The sequence below is a fragment of the Ischnura elegans genome, chromosome 8 (assembly GCF_921293095.1).
Source record: "Ischnura elegans chromosome 8, ioIscEleg1.1, whole genome shotgun sequence".
NCBI classification, from domain to species: domain Eukaryota; kingdom Metazoa; phylum Arthropoda; class Insecta; order Odonata; family Coenagrionidae; genus Ischnura; species Ischnura elegans.
In genome coordinates this window covers 29390047-29411477 of record NC_060253.1, presented here as the reverse complement: position 1 = coordinate 29411477, position 21431 = coordinate 29390047, and the positions used below count along the sequence as shown (strand labels likewise).

General features: G+C 41.3%; 1 protein-coding gene across 1 annotated transcript; it reads right to left on the bottom strand.

Moving 5' to 3' along the window:
* Positions 1–366: 366 nt before the first annotated feature.
* Positions 367–16592, bottom strand: LOC124163233 (tektin-B1-like). Its single transcript, XM_046539988.1, has 2 exons — positions 16332–16592; positions 367–951 (listed from the first exon to the last, which is right to left on the bottom strand). Exons 1-2 carry the CDS (start codon positions 16541–16543, stop codon positions 756–758), a joined length of 408 nt encoding a protein of 135 aa, XP_046395944.1. The 5' UTR covers positions 16544–16592; the 3' UTR covers positions 367–755.
* Between the last annotated feature and the right edge of the window lie 4839 nt (positions 16593–21431).

The window sequence follows — 21431 nt, the reverse complement described above, 5'->3', positions numbered from 1 at the left end:
CGTACGAGTTAATGCATACGTTTGCGTGAATGATTTCTGTGGACAGGAGCGGAACATGTACGAATGCATGAACCAAATTAGAACAGGTTCTCTTTTCTGTGCATGCATTCGCACAAGTTGGGTGGCGGTGCATTTTGGCGTTCATTCTCGCGTTCATACATTTAGACATTAACCCGTGCGTGTTAATGTACCGTGTAAACAGGCCTTAAGAAGGGGTCCAGCACGGGCCTGGAGGGTTAGCGCTGCAAAATAAAATGGGATTTCAAGATGGAATATTGTGATGGTAGCAGGCCATGCCATGAATTGAAGAGGAAAGTCCCAGTTGGGACAAGCCTGAGTGATCGTCAAATTGCTAAATGAAACACCTTTTCCATTGGGATACTTTATTATATTCTAATTTTGATCGATGAATCACATTTACACACTTGATCACACACATGCACAACGACTGACTAGGTAAATGGGTCGCGCCAATTATTTCATTAAGTGGTACAGTGATAGCTAAAGTATTCTTTGGATTCGAATATAGTGTACTTGAGAAAAGGAATCAGGTACCAAAATTTCACATGTTCATTCCATTACCAGGAATGACATAATAACAATAATCAGACAAATTTCGAGTCCAATACCACGCTTTACATGATGGATGGCCTATTTCAACTCCCAGAAATTTGTTTACACTTGTTAAACTTCTCCAAAGGGTCCAGTTTTAACAATTGAAGCAGGAAGAGGAGAGATGTATAAGTCGATTCGAGTTACTTTGGTGGCAGTTCTTGATTGATGTTGAATAGTTTCATGTTCCTTCCGGTTTCCGAATCGTCTTCAGCAGTCTTGCATAGGAGATTTTTCCTTATGTCGAGGACCCTAAGGTCGGTCTCAAGTGCATGATCCTTGTCGGCTATATCGTCGTCTATCTTCTTCATCTGATCTTCCATCCCGTTGTATTGTGCCCTGAAAAATAGTTCAAGCTCACATTAATGACGGCACTCACTCATGTCCGAATTCTATTATTATTATTATTATTATTATTATTACATAAATTGTTACAAGTCGACCATAATGTCGGGTGGTAACATAAAATCAGGAAGCACATAATACAGAGAAACAGAACCAGAATATATATCCATGATAAAAATAACACCCTAATTCTAATCTCTTACAACTAAGAATTTAACATTATCCCAATAAAACAATTTAAAGCAATCCCTTAAATACATTAATTCTAATATAATACAACTGAAAAATAAGCATTGGCCCAACTTCAAACTCTCTTTTTGAACCATTATGTACTAAATCAGTAGGTAAGTGCTTCACACTTCTTCCTAAAAATTTTGGCATTTGAAGGGAAGATCTTAAAAATCACTTCAGGTAGGTCATTCCACTCCTTAATTCCTCTATGTAGGAAGGATTTTTTCAAAATGTCTGTTTTCTGTTTTTTCAATTGAATTTTAAATTTATGGTCTTTCCTTCCTATGTAGCAGGGTGAGCCCAGCTTTAGACCTAATTCTTTCCAACCCTGCTCTTTTGTAAATGCTTTATATACGCCGCATAGCCTATTAATGGTTCTTCTCACTTTTAGAGGTTTCCATCCTAAGCTCCCTAGCATTGCTGATACACTTTCCCCTCTTCCATGTTTCCCTAGAGTGTACCTGGCTGCCTTTCGCTGAACCCTTTCAAGCTTACAAGCTTCATTGTTAAAGTGGGGATCCCACACAGAAGTTGCATATTCAAGTACCGGACGAACCATGGTCATGTAGGCCATTTCTTTAGTTTCTCTTTTGCTCTCTTTTATATTCCGCATGACCCAATGCAGGGTTTTAAATGATCTCCCTACCACCTGATCGATATGCACTCCCCAATCAAAATTAGATGTGAAATTAACCCCCAAGTATTTTATATCACTAACTTGGGAAATATTTTCCCCGAGCAAGCTGTATGACCGATTCTCCGTGTTTCTCCTTCTCGTGAATGTAATTTGCTTGCATTTTCCCGTATTCACATCCATTTTGTTGGAGATTATCCATGAAGATATTTTTTTCAGGTCATTTTGAAGGATACACGGGTCTTCCCTGGCTTTGATACTTCGGTAGATTATGCAATCATCTGCGAAAAGTCGTATATTGGAGTCTACTCCCACATGAATGTCATTAATATAAATAAGAAACAATAGCGGACCTAATACGCTTCCTTGCGGGACCCCTGATGTTACCGCTATCTCCATAGAATAACCTTCACCTACTCTTACCCTCTGAGATCTACCTTTCAAAAATTCCCTAATCCATACTTTAATCCTATCATCTATTTGTAGCCTATTAATTTTCTCTATCAATTGAGCGTGTGGCACTGTATCAAAAGCTTTTTTGAAGTCAATGATCACCGCATCAATTTCACTGCCTCGATCCAGGACTTCAGCAATGTCTTGCGATAACCCTCCGTGTATCATTGAAGTAATTTGTAAGAATCAAGGGTAAGATAAGTTGGGACGAGAATAATTAGTCGAATATCTTCATTGTATTTCAAATATTAAAAAAAAAGAAAAGAAAAATCGATGACACGATTAAATGTGCTGTTTGCAACAAAAAGAGAAAAAATAAGTAGCAAATAATGGTAAAAATATGCTATAAAAATATTAATAAACTCAGGACCTCTTTCGTTTCCAAGCTAGCCTCCTATAATTTGCATTATGCACTCCAGATATGGAGAAAGAGAGGGGAGGGATAGGATGAGTTAAAGCTTGCCCTTAACCCTTTCTAACCTAGACCTGATTCTGGGAAAAATCAAATTTCAAGATTTTTCATTTTGAAATCTTGAAAATTTTACACTCAATGATAATTATCCTGGCAGCTAAATATTTCGTCATTAAAATTTACTCTACAAAATAATAGGTAGTTAAGATATCTCCTGGGTAGAGCTGAAAGTTTAAACATTTTTGATCCTGCTTAGAAGCAACATTTGGTTATAAGGGGTTAAGTGGCTGGAATAGTTTTCACAGCGTGCGCTGTGGTCGAGGCACAATAGGTGCCGGAAAGATGTATACAATCAAAGTGATGAGAAGATATTTCAAAACTATCTTCACTTCGTTCCCTTACAAATTCGTTTTTCCCGGAACAGCAAGACGCACATCTACATCTGCAAAATACTCTGCGAGCCACCTCTAGGGTGTTTGGCAGGGGGTGATCAATCACCAGCATGCAGCATGCATTGGACTCCCACATGCACACCACACCGTCCAAAAAACGTCCCGTATACTAAGAAATTATACTACTACATGCTGTTAGAAATAATAATAAACATGAGAAACATGCATTAAGTTTTACATATGTTAGTTGGCTACACTACAAGTCATGCAATCTATTTACGTGTTCTATTGCTGCAGTTACAATCTCTTATTGATCGTGGAAAAAATGACATTCGGAATCTGTCTGTTCTACAATCTATCTCTCTTATTTTATTTATATGATCTGATCTTCCGTAGTATGTTGGCGTCCGTAAGATGTGCTTAACTTCGTTAGAAAAAACACTACTCTTGAATTTATCTAAAAGGTTTAGTCTATTTTTCAATCTACGGTCCGACAGAGATTCCCATCCGAGTTTATCTAAGAGGTCAGTTACACTAACAAGCCTATCGTAACGACCTCTCACATAACTGGCAGCTCTTCTTTGCACGCGTTCTAACTCTGTTATTAAGCCTTTTTCATGAGGGTCCCAAACACTGGCAGCGTATTCCAACTGTGGTCTAACGAGGGAAAAGTAGCTAATTTCTCTCACTTTGCCGTCGCACTTTCCTAATATTCTTTTAACAAAACCCATTTTACGATTAGCTCGCCCGCGCGCTCTGCGAAAGAATGCACTCCGCGAACGATTTGCGATAGCAGGAGGGGAATAGAGGGGAATGGGGGAAGAAGTTTAGAAGGGATGGGGGGAATGTCAGGAGTAGAGTGGGGTAGATTTTTGAGCGGTGGCAGAAAAGCATCGACACCACCTTCTCGAGCGCTTTGTGGTCTCCTCGGGAAAATAAAAGGCATCCTCTTCTGCGGAGAGGGGGGGGGGAACTTCCCCCACCCCTCGTCCTCCCCTCATCCCCCTCCCCCACCTTCCCTTTATCTCTCGCAGCCAATCGCCAGAGGGCCACCAATCGCGAAAATTCGATTCGACGGAAACAAGCATTCTTCTCTTCTCTCTCTCTCTCTCTCTCTCTCTCTCTCTCTCTCTCTCTCTCTCACTCTCTCTCCCACCCCACCACTCCTATCTTTTCTTCTCTCACTGCGCGCTGTTCCTCTACTCCCCCCTCCCCCACACCCTCCGCCCTCCCGAAAGAATGCACCCTGTTGGGAGCAGGGTTGCCACACCCGCGGCGACTCAGAGCGGCGCTGTTAGGGTGCCAGCCTGCCACTCCACACCACGGGGTTTGTTGTGTGAGCACGCCGATTCTCGCGAAGGAAAACTCGCTCGGACTACAAAAAATTCAAATGCGCGTTTTCAGTGACTAGGCTGCCTGAATCCCACCTAGCATTTATTATCGAAAACTCTAATGATTCCATGTCCTACAGGAACGATTAATTTAAGGAGATATTTTCCCCGAACGTGTAGGTACACAAATCTGATTTTTCCCGAACAATAACGGAATTTAACAAATGCTAGGCGCAACTTCTAGAGAATTTCTTTTTTATTTGTTTGCCTCTCTTCCCTCATAAATTCCCTTCACATTGACCCACTCTCCTTTCCAAACGACTCCTTTACAAACCGCGCTCTTTCCCACCTTAATAGAAACTCTTAAGGTCAATAAGGTTCCTTCAATGCATTGTTATTTATTTGAATTTATTATGTTTGGTTGTGTTTGTGCTTTTTAAGTTTGTTATACTGTACCGCTATAAAATGGCAAACTATGCTGTATATGGACAATTTGATAAATAAATAAATAACTGCTGGTGTCCAAACACCCCCACTAGCCTTTTGAGGCGACTTTCTGGGTAATATGAGAGATGCCTTAAAGTCCTTAATTGTTCTGGGTAAATGCCTACACGAATCCTTTTCCTGAAGACTCCTCGCGAATTACATAGAATTACGCTAACTGCAACAGAAGTAAAGTAAAAGTAATCAGGGAGTAATTGCCTGCTATTGAGGTAGGAAGGTAAATACATAACTAGCGTGAAGAGGCAGGATTTGATATGTGCTGTGAGGAAAAACGGATTAAGTAATAATTCTAGTACCCATACGGGGGAATTGTATTGAAAAAACATATGTACTAGAGTTCGACAGAACAATGTTTTGAAGATTCCGAATGTCATTTTTTCCACGATCAATAAGAGATTATAACGGCAGCAATAGAACTCTTAAATAGATTGCATGACTTGTAGTGTAGCCTACTAACCTATGTAAAACTTAATGCATGTTTCTTAATTTTATTACTATTTCTAACGGCATATAGTAGCATAGTTTGTTATTATACGGGACGTTTTTAGGACGGTGTGGTGTGCATGTGGGAGTCCAAATGCATGCTGCATGCTGGTGATCGATCACCCCCTGCCAAACACTCTAGAGGTGGCTCGCAGGGTATTATGTAGATGTTATTTCTCGAATATGTTTATTCCACGATAGATCATTGTTGTTGTGGTAGACCTTGATGTCTAACGCAAAATACCTCCTGTAGCGCAAATTCGTGAATTCGGTACGATCGCCGAGCCTAAGTTACACGTTGATGGATCTTCAGGATGCCACTGAAAAAATTTATGGTACCGTCAGAATTTAAATTTTAATTGCCATTGAGCTGCTAATGAAGGATAAATGTTAGGCTGTTATGGTCCTGAATATACAGACTGTCCAATTGATCGTGTAATTCTCTACCCCTGACCTCTAATTTTAGTCACTTTCCCTCGAGTTATATTCATGAAAATTGGCATGCTCATCGGGAAAGATCATATGTTAGGAAACGTTTACAATTTTGACCTCTCAATGAGGGTCCAAACAAACATTTAAAATTTACCGTATGACGTTCCAATGTTAAAATATTTGTGATAGAAATATGTTGTACAGAGCAATTTCTCGTACTTTAAGTGCAATGTAATCGTTTGTATTTTGTTTATTTATTTTTGTTATTCCGTTATATTTATCTTTTTCCTTAACGTATTGTTGAAGTTGTTGATTGATGTCTTCCTTTAAGAAGGACGTTCTCCATCTTGTTTCTGATTAAGTAATATTAAAAATTGATCAACTTAAATATCATGTCGTCTTAATAAAACTAAGAAAAATCAAGAAAAAATTCTGAATTCCATTGACGAAGATGTTTTTCTTAGATTTTCGGACACGAGAAAAACGAAAAATAAATGCTTGTATGCATGAAAATTAAACTGTTGACACATATATGACTCGTTTTTATTCCCGCATTGCGCTAAGTATTGGCGTTCAACGCTCATTCCTCTTATCCTTCGAAAATCCAGCCTTCTGCATTTTGCATTGTGCATTCGAGGTTGAGTGGGGAAAAGGAGGGGAGCTGGACCATCAGAGGCTCGCATTGGCTTTGACTCGAGGATCAACGGTCGAGGCACAATAGGGGACGGATAGATGTATTGAGTCAAGGTGATGGGAAGATATTGGAAACTCGATTCAATTTGGATCCTTATAAGTTCAATATGGTAGTTTCCTTCATCAAAGAAAACGAAAGGCATTGATTGCGATTCGTTACCCACCATTAGTGTATTCATAATATACAAATTATTTGGTTTTAGAAATACCGGTTTAGATGAATGGCTAGGGTCAATTTTATCCTCATTTGAAAAAGGCCAGATTGGCGCCCGTGCGATGCCACTCCACGTGACGTCACAGGGACCTAGTTTCTATACGAGTAGCTAGGAGTTTTACATAGTCTGAGATTACCAATGCATGCATGAGGCACAGACTTCAGGGAAACATGTCTTAATAATCACCTATTAAAACTGCCTATAGTCGGAAAGTTTCCTTCGTTTGATAAGGTATTAATAATCCTTATTTAAGCCGTGCGCTACCTGCTAGCAGGGTACTCTGCTACCTGCTAGCAGCCTGCGTCGTATCTGCGCTAATAGCCTCGTACCAACGTGGCCTCACATAGCGGCAGCCAGAACCAGAATGAGGTCACAGGGGCTTTTCCCATCATTCCTACTTAGCCGTCGTGTTTTCGCGCGCTTGAAAATGTTCACTTTTCGCTGAATCGCGAAAAATATATATCGTCATTCGAAAAACTAAGAGCGTGAAATGCGTACTCCATGAGAAATAATAATCTTTCGATTTAGGCATTTAAAAAATAATAGGAAACCACCCTATTGGGGCCGGATAGATGTATTGAGTCAAGGTGATGGGGAGATATTGGAAACTCGCTTCACTTTGGACCCTTATAAGTTCAATTTACCTGGAACAGGAAGCACCACGGTACAAAAGGAATGTCAGTCATTGAATCCACAAGTATACGTAAAAGTTATCTTTATCGATTTGGTGAACTCCTAAATGTTTACGCACTTGAGTAAGTTCACTTCAGAGGCAATTTTATTAATTATAATAGACCTAGATGTCTAGCACAAATTACCCTGAAGCACAAATTCGTGAAACTTGGCATAATCTCGGAGATAATGAGATCATCATGCATCGGGAGCAACGGACGCCCTTTCGTCTTTTTTCCGAGGGCGGCGGCTTCATGTCCGCGGTGAGGAACGAGGATGTTTTCCGAGCGATGCGAAAGGTGGTGTGGGGGTTTTGCAGGATTACGGGTGGAAGGGAAGGGTTACTATGCCAGGGGAGGAATGAATAAAATAAAATAAAAAAGGAGAAAAGCGGGTCGAGAGGCAAGTGTGATGGCTGATGGAGTGGCTCACCACTCAAGGTTAAGCCTCGTTAACATTACGATATTCCGAGCGATCGTCCCAACTATCCATGTGAATGCATGTCCTGACAATAGTTGACGTAGTTCCGAACGTTGCCACTCTACGATGGTTAGGAGCTAGGAGACCGGAAACGGAAGTGACAAGAGGAAGACGAAATGCTCGTGAAGCTCTATTTTTAAAAATGGATTTGTCCCAGGAAGGAAGAATATGGGCGGAAGAAAAATTATTCGGTAAATACACGTGGAACACAGTAACATTTTCTCCCTGCATACCTCAACAGCTTTGCTAACCGTCAATTTCCCGTTCACTTAAGATGTCAGCACTAGAGGGCAGAGGCTTTGAGGGTTCTAGGTGAACCCTCTCAGGGATACAACGCACCGGGGCCGGGAACCAAGCCCGTGGCTTATACGCCCGATCACCCGGGGAGGGGCTGGACAGGAAGGAAAAAGGATAGAGGCGCCGTCGCGATCGGAGCCCGCCGACGCCTCCGGGAAAAGGATAGGGATGGAAGGGAGGGGAATAGGGGTAAAACATCCCAGCGCTATAGAAGCGAAGGGGGCCCTACCTAGCGAAACCAAGCATACGCAATTTTTCTTCTACCAATTTTAGTAGATTTTCCTATGAGGAAGAAAAATCTATCGATCGAATCGGTAGATTCACTATTAGCACTAGAGGGCAGCACAGGTTTTAACAATCGTCGTGTGAATGCACGATAGATCCAACAATCGCTGGAACAATCGTAATGTGAATGAGGCATTACTCGCCGCCAAACACGCTTCCACAGAGGCACTTCCATGGTGGCCTAGTTTGCAAAGGCCCTTTACACGTGCCGCACGTGCCATGAGTGCGAAAGAAGGAGGAGGGACGGGGTGGTGAGAGATAGAGGGGGTTGGGATGAGAGAGCTGAGGAACGGAGGGAGGAAGGAGAGGCAGGGAGGGGGAGGTGGGTCGTGTCTTAGACCATATAAGGGTCGTGTGGTCTGGCGCGGAGGGGGGTAGAGGGAGGAGGAGGAAAGGGAGAGTGGATGGCTTGGCCAAGAGAGGATGGGAAGGAGGACGTGGATATATCAACTGATTGTTGGATGAAAGTGGAAGAAAGGAATGGTAAGGTATTTCGGTTGCGTAACTAGGAATATGCTTTGGGTGGGGGGTGATTGAGAGGGGATGGGGAACGGCGATCAGTTGTCATATCAGTATCTTAATCAATTGATATTTCCACGTCCTCCTTTTTTTAACACGTTGACCGCCATGATGTTTTTAGTAGATGTGTCCTCTGACGCCATTAGTATTTTCCATTCCGTTAACTATTTCCGGATCATAAAGCATTAAATGTGTTTTTGTACTTTACTTTAAAATAAATATTTATATTCTGACGCCACAACGGTCATGGCCCATACGTTAGCAAGAGATTCCAGTCACTCCGGCGTCAGAGATCCACTTTGAAACAGTCGCTCGGAGACCGGTCAGTATGACCGGCGTGGCGTGATGGGAATAACTCGACTCCGGTCATTATGACCGGCATGGCGGTCAACGGGTTTTGGGAAAATTTTGGAAAAGTGACATGCCTGCAAATACATTTTACTTAATTTTAGCACTTAACATTTGGATTTCATTAAAAGGTCACGTTAAAATTTACTGTACGTCAAAACTAGACAATAGTTTTGAATATTATATTTAGGTAATCAACTGAGGCTTTGAGGGGGGGATCTACCCCCCTCACCTCCCCCCCTAGTTACGCCACTGTGGTATTTGGAGGAGGTAACCGACAGATCATCTACATCCACATGATACCCTACTAGCCAACTCTAGGGTGTTTGGCAGGGGGTGATCAATCACCGGCATGCAATAGGATTCCCACATGCACACCACAAGGTCCAAAACATGTTATGCATAATAACAAATTATACTACCACATTCGTGCATAGGCAAAAGTTGCCCACTATTCATTAAGGTAATCTGCCAACACTGGCGGATCTATGGGAGCTAAGGGAGCTATAGTCCCCCTCCCTTGGACCTCCAATTTAAACTAGATAGAATGGCAATTGTAGTTCGCATCCGCAATACTTTTGTGAGTTTACCCCATTCTTAGCCCCCCCCCCCCCCGTTGTCCCTATCCTGGATCCGCTACTATCTGCCAGTAAACCTAGAACACACAAACCATTCCATTAGAAATAATAAGAAAATTCAGAAACATTCATGAAGGTATACTAAACTTTGTAGGCTACAATACTAGAAATATAATTATAATGCAATATAAAACAATTACACGATTTGTATTGTAGCCTACGAACTTTTTCTAATCTATTTGTGAGTTCTATCGCTGCCGTTATGTTCGAGTACATCATCACACTGCCGTTATTAGTCTCTTATTGATCGCAGTAAAACGGCATTCTGAATCTATCAGTTGTTCTACCATCTACCTCTCTTATTTTATTTATATGATCTGATCTAATGTAGTATTTTGGCCTTCGTAAGATATGGCTACCTTCGTCCGAAAATGATCTGCCCTTGCATTTATAGACTAGGTTTATTCTACCTATTTTTCAATCCACGGTCAGTCAGAGGTTCACATCTGAACTCGTCAACTACTAATGAAGGTAATCTGCCAGTAAGCCTAGAACACACAAAACATGCAGTATGAATATCCGTCCGGCTTATAAACCAGTGATTTCAATGATAAGTAAAATTCAGATGCAGGCATTGAGGTATATATAAGTTAGCAGGATAAAATGCAAGTCATCTGAAATATTTGCGAGTGCTAACGCTGCCGTTTTCGTGTGTAATTGATCGTGGAAAAATGACATTGTGAAACTCTCTGTTCTACAGTCTCTCTTAATTTATTTTTATGACCTGATATATCGTAGTACTTTGGCGTTCGTAAGATGAGCGGAATAAGCACCACTTGGCGGAATAAGCACCACTTGAGGCCTCTTTCTCCCGCCCTGAGCTCGCTCCCCCTCCCCCCCCCCCCACCATTGGAATGCACGCAATCGACTCAAAGCATGGTTCCCAGGAGCATTTAAGAGAATTCGGAACGATCTCTGGACCACTCACGGGGCTACGCTACCCCCGCTTTCCTGCCCCCCCCCCCTCCCCCACCCGCACCCCCAGGAAAACGGTGGTTTCCTATTATTTTTTTATTGCCTAAATCGAAGGATTACTGCTCCTGGCGTACGTATTTCACGCTTTTAGATTTTTAAATGACGATATCTATTTTTCGCGATTAAATGAAAAGTGAGAATTTTCAAGCGCGCGAAAACGCGACGGGTGAGTATGAATGCCGGGAAAACTCCGTGCGACGCTTGGCTAAAATAAGGATTATTAATACCTTATCAAACGAAGAAAACTTTCCGACCTTAGGCAGTTTTAATAGGTGATTATTAAGACATATTTCCCTGAGCTCTCTGCCTCATGCATGCATTGGTAACCTCAGACGATGAAAAACTCCTATCTACTCGTATAGAAACTAGGTCCCTGTGATGTCACGTGGAGTGGCATCGCATGGGCGTCAATCTGGCCTTTTTCAAATGAGGATAAAATTGACCCTTGCCATTCGTCTAAACCGGTATTTCTAAAACCACATAATTTGTATATTATGAATACAGTAATGGTGGGTAACGAATCGACATCAATGCCTTTCGTTTCCTTTGAAGAAGGAAACTACACTTTTAGTATACGTAGGGCAGAAATTTTGTCCCGAAGAGTTATTTTTGGCGTCGTAAAATCTGCCTCGAGGAGTGATTTTTGCCGTCGTTCGGGGACTTCCGTGGATCTCCACCAATAATTAATTATCTGGAGGCGCTGTATTCGAGTTGTAAGCGTGGTCAGAATTCCGCCATCTTGGTTTGACCATTTTCGGTCAGTCTCAAACAGTGTACGTATATAATCAAGTATTCTACTCCTTATATCGCCTCTGATTTATAAAATGAAAATGCAACAATTACATCTTCATTTTCGTCGGAGTTTACCGATCCTTCGTCACACTGCTGTGTACATTTAACTGTCCAAATAGTCATAACGTGGTGGTAATATATCGTCGTGAACATACTTTCGTACTATTATTGCGACCGGTCCGCTAACGTAAGATTTCCATTGGCTGCAATCTTATTAATTACCAGTAGAAGTGCAGGGGAATGTATATTTTACACTTGTAAAATCCGCGGGGTTACCCACCCATCCTCTTACCCCGGAATTTCCCGAGTGAATATAAGAAGTCCCTCGCCGTTAAACTTTGCCTGCTTCGTTTTTCCATGCATTGTATCATTTCCCCGGGCTTGTAAACCCTAGTAAAAATAAACCAATTCTCTTTTCCACCACCTTCCTTACTTGCTATCTTTCGGTTTTCCCACTCAATATTTCATTTTTACCCCTTCTCTCCATATACTCCCCAAATATGCGTATGGTGTCACCACCTAGTCAGCATTTTAGTGTGCATAGTGCCCGCAGTTGGCTACTAAGCTCCGTTGAAGTCGTGCTTTCAGTGATTCGCTCTCTCATCTGATTAGTGCTTTGCGAATAGTTGATTAGTATTGTGAAGTACCTAAGTGCTCTTGAAGTGAAATTCTTCTGTGACGTGAATTCATTAGCTGTGCATTAATTTTTGCTAGGAAAATGCCGAAAAAAAGAATGCGTAGTGAGGCGACTTGTCCCTTTTTTGGCGTCTCCTCGACGTTAAACGAATCGACGCTACCAACTTTCAGAGAAGTGATGCAGTATTTTTTTTTAGTTCGCGATATTTCGAGATCCGAGAACGCAGGCAAGGAGCCCGCGGTCTTTGAAGTGGCCACTCGAGTGGCAAGGAAGGTGTGTGAACTTTGGGGACGCGCTTCTCTTCCAATAATGTCGGAGAGAGCCGCAACTAAATTGATTTTTCGGTATCATAGGAAGTACTACAACTTAAGAAAAAATGCAAATAGGCCAAAGAAAGGGGTTGCATTGACAAAGAGAATTGATAAATTTTTAAGGGAACCTTTTAAATTATGTGATATTTGTGCATGTAAGTGCAAGAAGGAGCATGAAGTTCCCCCGAATGAAGAGGCATTTTTAAGAGATCAACGGACGAAGCGGAAAATGATGGCAGCTGGATTGGATGCTACAGAAGCTAGACGATTGAGGAAAAAACTCAAAAGGGAAAGGGATTGGAGAGTGATGGGTCACCATCGTTAGTTATTGAAGGGGGAAAAAGTGAATATGAACATTTTTCTTCATCGACATCCGAAGTGAAGTCAACAGACGAGGAAGCCGTCGATTTGAATCTCCTCGCTCTCCACCAGATGCATGCAAGGGATGAAAGTCAACCTGGACCTTCTGCTGGGAAAATGCGTCTGGCATTACCAACTGTGGCAGAAGTATGCGCAAGAACCGGAGTGTCACTCCGAGCAGCATCGATGATCGTCAGTGCAACTTAAGCTGACGTAAAGATGATAAATCCAAAGTAGTGGACCGTAATTATTTGCGCAGGCAAAAAAAAGAAGATGTTAGATGCTATGAAAAGAAAATGAGAAGAAACAAAGACTGTCATAAGAGGGCTTTATTTTGATGGAAGGAAGGACGATACACTTGTCCTTATGAAAAGCGGCAAGAGGACCTACCAATCTAAGGTTAAAGAGGAACATATAGTGTTGGTTGAAGAGCCGGGGTCTCACTTCTTGGATTTTGTCTTCCCCGCAGGAGGATCAGCGAAAATGATGCAAACAGCGATTCTAGATTTCTTTGCGAAAGAAAAAATGGATATATCACATTTAAAAGTAATTGGATGTGATGGTACCAAAGTCAACATCGGTCAGAAAGGAGGCATTATTCGTTTGCTAGAAGCAAAACTCCAACGCCCCTTACAGTGCCATATGCCAATTGCACTTAGTAGACACAACATTGCGACACTTGGTGGAAAAATTAGACGGGCCAAATTTGTATGAAGGACCTATTTGCTCCTTACTTCAAGACTGCCACAAATTGAATGTCGGATTGTTTGAGCCTATTTCATCACCATTGTGTACCGACATTGACATTAATACGCTGAGCACTGATCAGCAGTATCTTATGGAAATTTGCAATGCTGTGTCCAAAGGAATTTGCTCCGAGATTTTGGCGAAAAAACTACAGGAAAAATAGCCCATTCCCGCAGGCTTTCAACGGCCAATAGGCTTTTGAGACTCTACGTGTCCACCGAAAACCCAAGCGCCAATTTTATAAATTTAATAACTTTCATCCAGAAAGTCTACTCGCCCGTCTGGTTTACAGTAAAGCAACATCATTGCATACACGATGGTGCGGTAAATTCGTGAAGACTCATCAACTGGTCGAGAACCCAACTGGAAGAGGTGAAGGCAATCATAGATCCGGTTATCCAAGGGAATGGATTTTTTGGTCACCCAGAAAACGTACTGCTTGCCATGATAGCTGATGAGCGCGAGGAAGTGAGACAGAGTGGGTGGAAAAAAATATTAGAGGCACGCAAGAACACGCATGTTGGGGCGCAACCGAGATTTTTTGAATTGCCAGACTTAAATTTCGAAGCTGAGGACTACCCGCAGTTGATAAATTGGGCAGAGACAACGGTACCTCCGGCCATATCTGACCGTAGCGCAGAGAAAATTCAACAATTGTTTGAGCAATGCTCAACTCTGAAGCTTAATTTTCCTTGCCACACCGAAGCTGTCGAAAGACTCGTGAAAGAAGTCACTCAAGCTTCGTTCACAGCAGCAACAAATGAGGAGCGACTGTTGGAAATACAGAAAAGGATAGAAAGCAGAGAAAAAATATTGGCGTTGGGGACTGGGGGGCACGTCGTTAAAAATACAAATGAAAGCTGCGCAATTCGTCGAAAACTGCTGGAGACAGCGTTATCTAGATGCTAAGCAAATTAGGCGGGGAGCCTCTAGAGACTAATAGGATGCGCGTAGGCGTAGATTTCTTAAACAATTTAGAATAGACATCTTTAGGAGCGACACAAAGAACATCGTCTTAGAGCCACACAATATTTCCAGGTTCGACAGAAATGATAAATTAAGAGGGATATTTGGCGAACGGACATATATGGGAATTCGTTTTGCCCCCGAACCATAAAGGATTTTAATATACGGTAGTCGTAATTTTATTTGAGCATTTACTTTTTATATGCAGGCGTGCTTAGCGAGGTCTGATATCCTAACTTCCCCTTCCACACGCCTTTTTTGGCGGTTTGCGGGGTAGTGTGTAGATGTTGTTATATATGAATGATGAAGTCCTAAGAAGAGTAGTAGAGAAGAGAAACCTAATTAAAACCATAATAAGAAAACGAAACAACCTTGTAGGCCACATCTTGAGACATGATGGCCTGATGAAGACAATCGTCGAGGTACAAGTGGATAGCAAGAACGTAAAAGGAAGACCGCGAACAAAACGTATGGGACAGGTAAAGAAGGATGCGAAAGAGAAGAAATAAGAGGGTGTGAAAATATTAGGTGATAGGAGAATTGAGTGAAGAGCTGCGTCAAACCAATCTTAGTATTTTTGACCGGTGATGACGATGAAGCTATCTAAAAGAAACGGTCGTTAGTATACATATAAGGGGGGATCCATTAATGACGAGAGGCGTCTAAGGGGTCAAGCCGATTCTCACCCAGTTTCATGCGGGGGACAGAGGGGTTCGTGGGAAGTTTTATGTTCTTTTACGTAAGAAACAGTGGAAAATTGCGATCTTAGTAATCTTAAATGCTATTCTTAACTAATCTTAAATGAAAATAATGAGGCAAATTGTTTTTATTACAAATCCAATGCCGTTAATCATTGATAAATGTATTAACACTGAAAATACGCATTTGAACAATGTGGTGTTAATCGAATTAGGCTGGGAGCCACTAGTAACTCTGAAGCTGTGCGCTAGGTTTAGATTTCTCGAATAATTAGGAATAGACATCTTTAGGAGCGACACGGAGAACATCATCTTGGAGTCACACCTTAATTCCAAGTCACGTGAGATTAGAGGGATGGGGAGAGGCGGTCGAAGCAAATCTCACGAAGGGGGAAGGAGGTGGGGTCAAAAAAACACCAAGAGCAGCTCACGTAATTAATGGACAGGCGAAACTTATTAATATTTTCATATTAATTACTTTTATATTAAAATATAAATTATATTTCTTGCATTGATTGTTGTATATTTCTCTTAATCCCGAACATTTAAAAGACCGCAGAATAGTTTCTCGGGTCTTCCACCGGTTGATGTTGTCCATGTCTCCCGACGATTCGACCAGCGATTTGTTGATCATTCTCAGGGGAAGGGGTTAATCTTCCGAAGAACCCCTGAGAATGATCAACAAGTCGCTGCTCGAAACGTCGGGAGACATGGACAACATCAACCGGTGGAAGACCTGAGAAACTTTTCTACACCTGATACGCCGGGAATTCCTAAGATCATACATTGAAAAGACCGTTTGCCTGTCAGACCCCCCCCCCCCCCCCAGAAAGAAATCCTGTATCCGCCCCTGCAAGTTGTCGACTTACTTGGCCTGGTCGAGTTTGGTGCGGAGCAGTTGGATGGCCTGCCGCAGTCGTACCACCTCCTCGCCGAGTCCGAACTGGGGTTCGTCTCGACACTGCTCGCCTCCTGCCCTCGCGGCCCTCTCTTCGAGCCTCGTCTCGGCCACTTTGAGCCCCTTCTCCTTGTCCTTGATGGCCGCCTCCAGCGCAGATATCTCCCTCATCGCCTTTTCCATCTCATCGTGAAGCTGTAAACACAAGTAAACAGAATGACGTCAACTTTTATTTTTCCGATGAATGTCAAACGAAGATATCGCATTGCCCACAAATTTAATATTTCACATTGTTTGACGCACCGCAGGCGCATAATAGCTGTCCCGGTAAACCAAGTTCACTTAAGCCAGCCAGTTGACAATTTTAAATAAATGCGATGGTGGGTGGCGTAAAATGGTGGAACTCCTTCATGATGCATAAAGGGAAAGAGAAGAAGACTTTGCTGTTCCACAAAATCTGGCCAGATGATGATATGCCGCATAGAAACCTGTCTCAAATATATATTTTATTTTGTGGAACAGCAAAGTCTTTTTTTCTTACTCTTCGTGTAGTTGACAACTTATTTAATTTTTGGCGCATTTGTCTGTAAAGTTAGTAGAGGGGCTGATAATGGGTCCCTCCTTACTAAGGGTGGCGTGGGGTCCTCCCGTAAAGTTGTATGAAAATTGCATGATTGGGAATCAATTTTGACGCTATTCTAGCAATTAAAAACCAGATTAAAGTTAATAAAGAATAGCAATTACTTAGGAAAAAATATTATTAAAAGTGAGAATTTCACAGCTTATATAATTTAATAATGTACTACGGTTCAATAATCTATTCAGTGAATTTGTTCCCTGTAACTGTAATTAAAGCTAAAAAAAAACTCAAAAATAACCTTTTCCAATCTTTCAAAAAACATCAGATTCTCTTTTAACTTCCTCTAATTTGATTTTTAATTTTTAATAATCTTTCTACACGGAATATGTTGTGAATAAAGCAAGTGATAAAAACGTATAATTTTTTAATTGCAAAAACATTAGGCTCAAGTTCTCAAAGAATATTTTTGTATACACCTTAAGTACGCCGAGGGGCCCACCTAATCTCGGGCCCCTCGGCGATCGCCGACCAGACAACCTGCCAGACCGCCCCTGTTTATGAGTGATGTGTTGTATTTGTGCTAACAGAAATTTAAAAGTAATATTTGAACAGAAATTTTGAAAAAGAAAAGCATTTTGAGAACAGATCTTTGCAGAGTTGCAAATATTTTGAATAACTTCATTTTTTTATTTTGTGATTACCTATTACATTTTTTTGTATTTTTCAGGATTTTTTCAGGTGTTTTCATTATTATTATTTTTGATTGCAAGTAGCAGTTTAATTTATGTTATACTTTTTTGTTTCTGAATTAGAATAATGCAAATAAGATTGCTTCATTAAACAATTAACATATTCATAATTTACATATTTCTAATTATTCAAGAAGGAAAGACACAGAGAAGACTCATAGACGGGTAATTTGTTGAGGCAGGTTGTATGTAATTGGAATTGTTGGGTCGCAATTCTAGGATTTTATGAGTAGCGTGTTCTGAGTTTCCCACTTTAATCATCACAGCTTACCAGTGGCGTAACTAGGAATGAGATGGCCAGTTCCTCACCCCCAGGCAACGGGGTGAAGGTCAGGCAAAATTTTTGAAAAATGGCATGCCGGGATATACATTTTACATCATTTTGGCACTAAAAATTTTACTTTAAACAAATGCAGTTATTTATTTTTCAAAATTAGACAATAGTTTTAAATAACTTTTTTTTTTCTCCGAGGCTTTGGGGGGCGGGATCTATCTCCTCACCTCCCCTCACACTTACGCCACTGAAGCTTACTACAAGTGTTTCAATTGTTACACAATACACGTCTGGTACTAGCAAAATCCCATTACGTTCAGATAGGTATGTACTATGTATATCGTCAAAGGTAGTGGGGGAGAAGGATCACAAGGAAGAATGTGGTACTTTTACTCCCCGATTGACTTTGAAGATATTTAACCTTTCAGACCCAAAGTACACACACGCGCACCTTCACGTTTTTTTATAATTAAAATCCTTCAAATGTGAATTATTGCCGTTTAAAGCCGCCGCTGCATTTCTTTGCACCTTCACGATCACGCTACTACATGCCACACGTGTTTTGTTTTTCATTCGTAAAACGAGATGGACGACACAACGGCAAGCAAGGTGAGTGTGCGTGTCTTCAAGTGTTTTCATTAAGCTATGTATTCAGTTGTTTAAACAGGTTTGCGGATGAAATAAGGCGCTTATTAGCCAGTCGGTGAGGGGACAGCAGGCTCTAGTGGATGCGTTAGATGATCGGTGCGAGGAGTATGGGTTGAGGATTAACCATAAGAAAACTAAGGTAATGCGGATTTGTAAAGCATCGCGAGCGAGGAATGTGTGATTCAAGATAAAAGTAGGTGGGGAAAAACTTGAGCAGGTAAAGCAATTCAACTATTTGGGCAGCACGCTAGAGGAAAACAGATACAGTAGCAAGGACATCAGGAAGCGAATTGCATTAGCAAAGGAGGCGTTCATGAGCAGGAATGAGCTTCTAAGAGGATCGTCATGTAAGAGTTTAAAGAAAAGGTTAGTGAAGAGTTTGATTTGGAGTGTAGCTCTCTACGATGCGAAGACGTGGACACCGAGGAATGAAGACGAGAGAAGAGTGGAGGCGTTCGAGATGTGGGTATGGAGAAGAATGGAGAAGGTGAAATGGACGGAGAGGAAAAGGAACGACGAAGTGCTCGATATGGTATGCGAGGAGAGGCAGCTTTTAGATGAGATACGGAGGACACAGAATGTATAGATGGAGCGAATACTTAGCGGGGAGGGGTTGTTGAAAATGGTTTTAGAGGATAGCATTTTAGGGAAACGAGGGAGGGGGAGGAAAAGAATAGGATTTTTAGATAGATTGAAAGGGAGTATGCTTTGCAGTTAATTGAAGAAGGAAAGGGAGGCTCCCAGATCACTTCTTTAGCACTCTATGGAAACCTACCTTCAACGGTAGTAAACTTAAATAATAATAATAATAATAATGTATTCAGTTGTTTAAAACAAGTAGATAATTTTTATAAAGATAATATCAGTTTAAAATAATAAATGATAATAAAGTATTCGTGTGCGCAAAACGTGTGGTACTATAATTTGTTAAGGTCGTTTTACGGAATTGCCCACAATTAGATATCGAATAGAGTCGAATAGGTTAGAACTGCATTGATTTCTAAAATGGCGTGGAATCGCGCGATTGCATGAACGAAATTAGAACAGGGGCTATTTTACCATCTCACGTCCACGTATTCTCGCCATGTGTTCCAGCACTTCATCGCTTTACACGACGCAATTTTGACTGCGCCTTCGTAAACAAGTCAGATTTTATAAGCACGTGCCCCGTGTAAAACGGCCTTTAGTATGCGTTTTTGGACCGTGTGGTGTGCATGGGGGAATCCAATTGCATGCTGCATGCTGGTGATTGATCACCCCCTGCCTAACACCCTAGAGATGGCTCGCAGGGTATTATGAAGATATATTCTTGATGAGAACTATTTCTTTGTATTACCGTAGCGCATTAAAAGATTGGCATAAAATCCCAAGGTGTACATGTGTATACCATACGGTAAAATATTTGATGATAAATATTTCTTTCAAAGTTCACTGCGATGTTATTTTTTCCATCCACACTGATTATGAAAGAAGACTGAAGACTAAATAAAACAGCTCAGTCACTTTTGGGTCTGAAGAGGTTATATCTGTCTGATATGAGTATTTGTAAGTACCTAATGATGATTGTGTAACAATCGAAACACGTATTGAGCTTTTACAAAGTGGGCAGTATAACATAGCCCGGTCAAAATAGACATTGACCCTTGCATAAATTCCCAACAAGCTGGAAAAGGAAAGTTACCAATACCACTCTAATGAAATACTGAAAAGTCCCCATCGAACCCGAGTGGGGAAAAAATTTTATTCGAGGTCAAAGGTCACAAAGTGAAAAAGCCATTCGAAAGTTAGCTGGAGCTGTATTCTCCATAATCTGCATGACTATATTAATGCGCTCTCCGAACATTATTGGACAGCTCCAGCTAATTTTCGAATGGCTTCTTCTCAGGAATGGTAAATACTATAGAAAAAAGTATAAGGGAAAATTTGTAGACAATTTCCTGTTTTACAATTTTGGTCTGAGGAATTTTTATCGTAAAACTAACCGTTAGGTCAAAAATGCAAAAAACCCATTTTTGTGACCTTTGTCCTTGAATAAAATTTTTGCACACAAGGGATCGATGGCGACTTTTCAGGATTTCATTAGAGTGGTATTAGTTACGTTCCTTTTTAATTTTCAGCTTGTTGGGAATTTATATAAGGGTACCCCTATTGTTTTGGGCTAATTTGACTGGGCTAATATCTTCCTTTATCATTTGATAAAGCGGTGGTTTGGCGGGGTCGGCTGTTCGGCAATAGGGTGGTTTTATTATTTTTTTATTGCCTAAATCGACCGTTTATTACTCCTGGAGTACGCATTTCATGCTTTTAGATTTTTAAATGACGATATCTATTTTTCGCGGTTAAAGGAAAAGTGAAAATTTTCAAGCGCGCGAAAACGCGACGGCTGAGTATGAAAAAGCCAGTGTGGCGTCATTCTGGTTCTTGTCGCCGTGTGAGGGACCTTGGGGCGAGGATATGTGCTCCGCTGCGATGCAGGCTGCTAGCAGGAAGCCGATTACCCTGATAGCGCTTGGATTAAATAAGGATTATTTGGATTTTGGAATGGTTTCGCCTGTAACTTTATTTTATTCCTAACTCAGTGCATAATCATCTTTTTCCCATAATTTTCAGTGCATATGCAGGCCAGGATTGCACATTACTTGAGACTTCTTACCAGCTTCTGCAGCACAACTTTCGCGGTAAAATCTTCCGTAACTTACCAGCTGTTACATCACTTTCCGATTTCGAGAAACCGAAAGTCATTTTCCGAGATCTTCCGCCAATTTGGACGCTCTCGAAGAAGTTTCCATGACGGAAAGTCCCGATAGACCTTAGAGGATA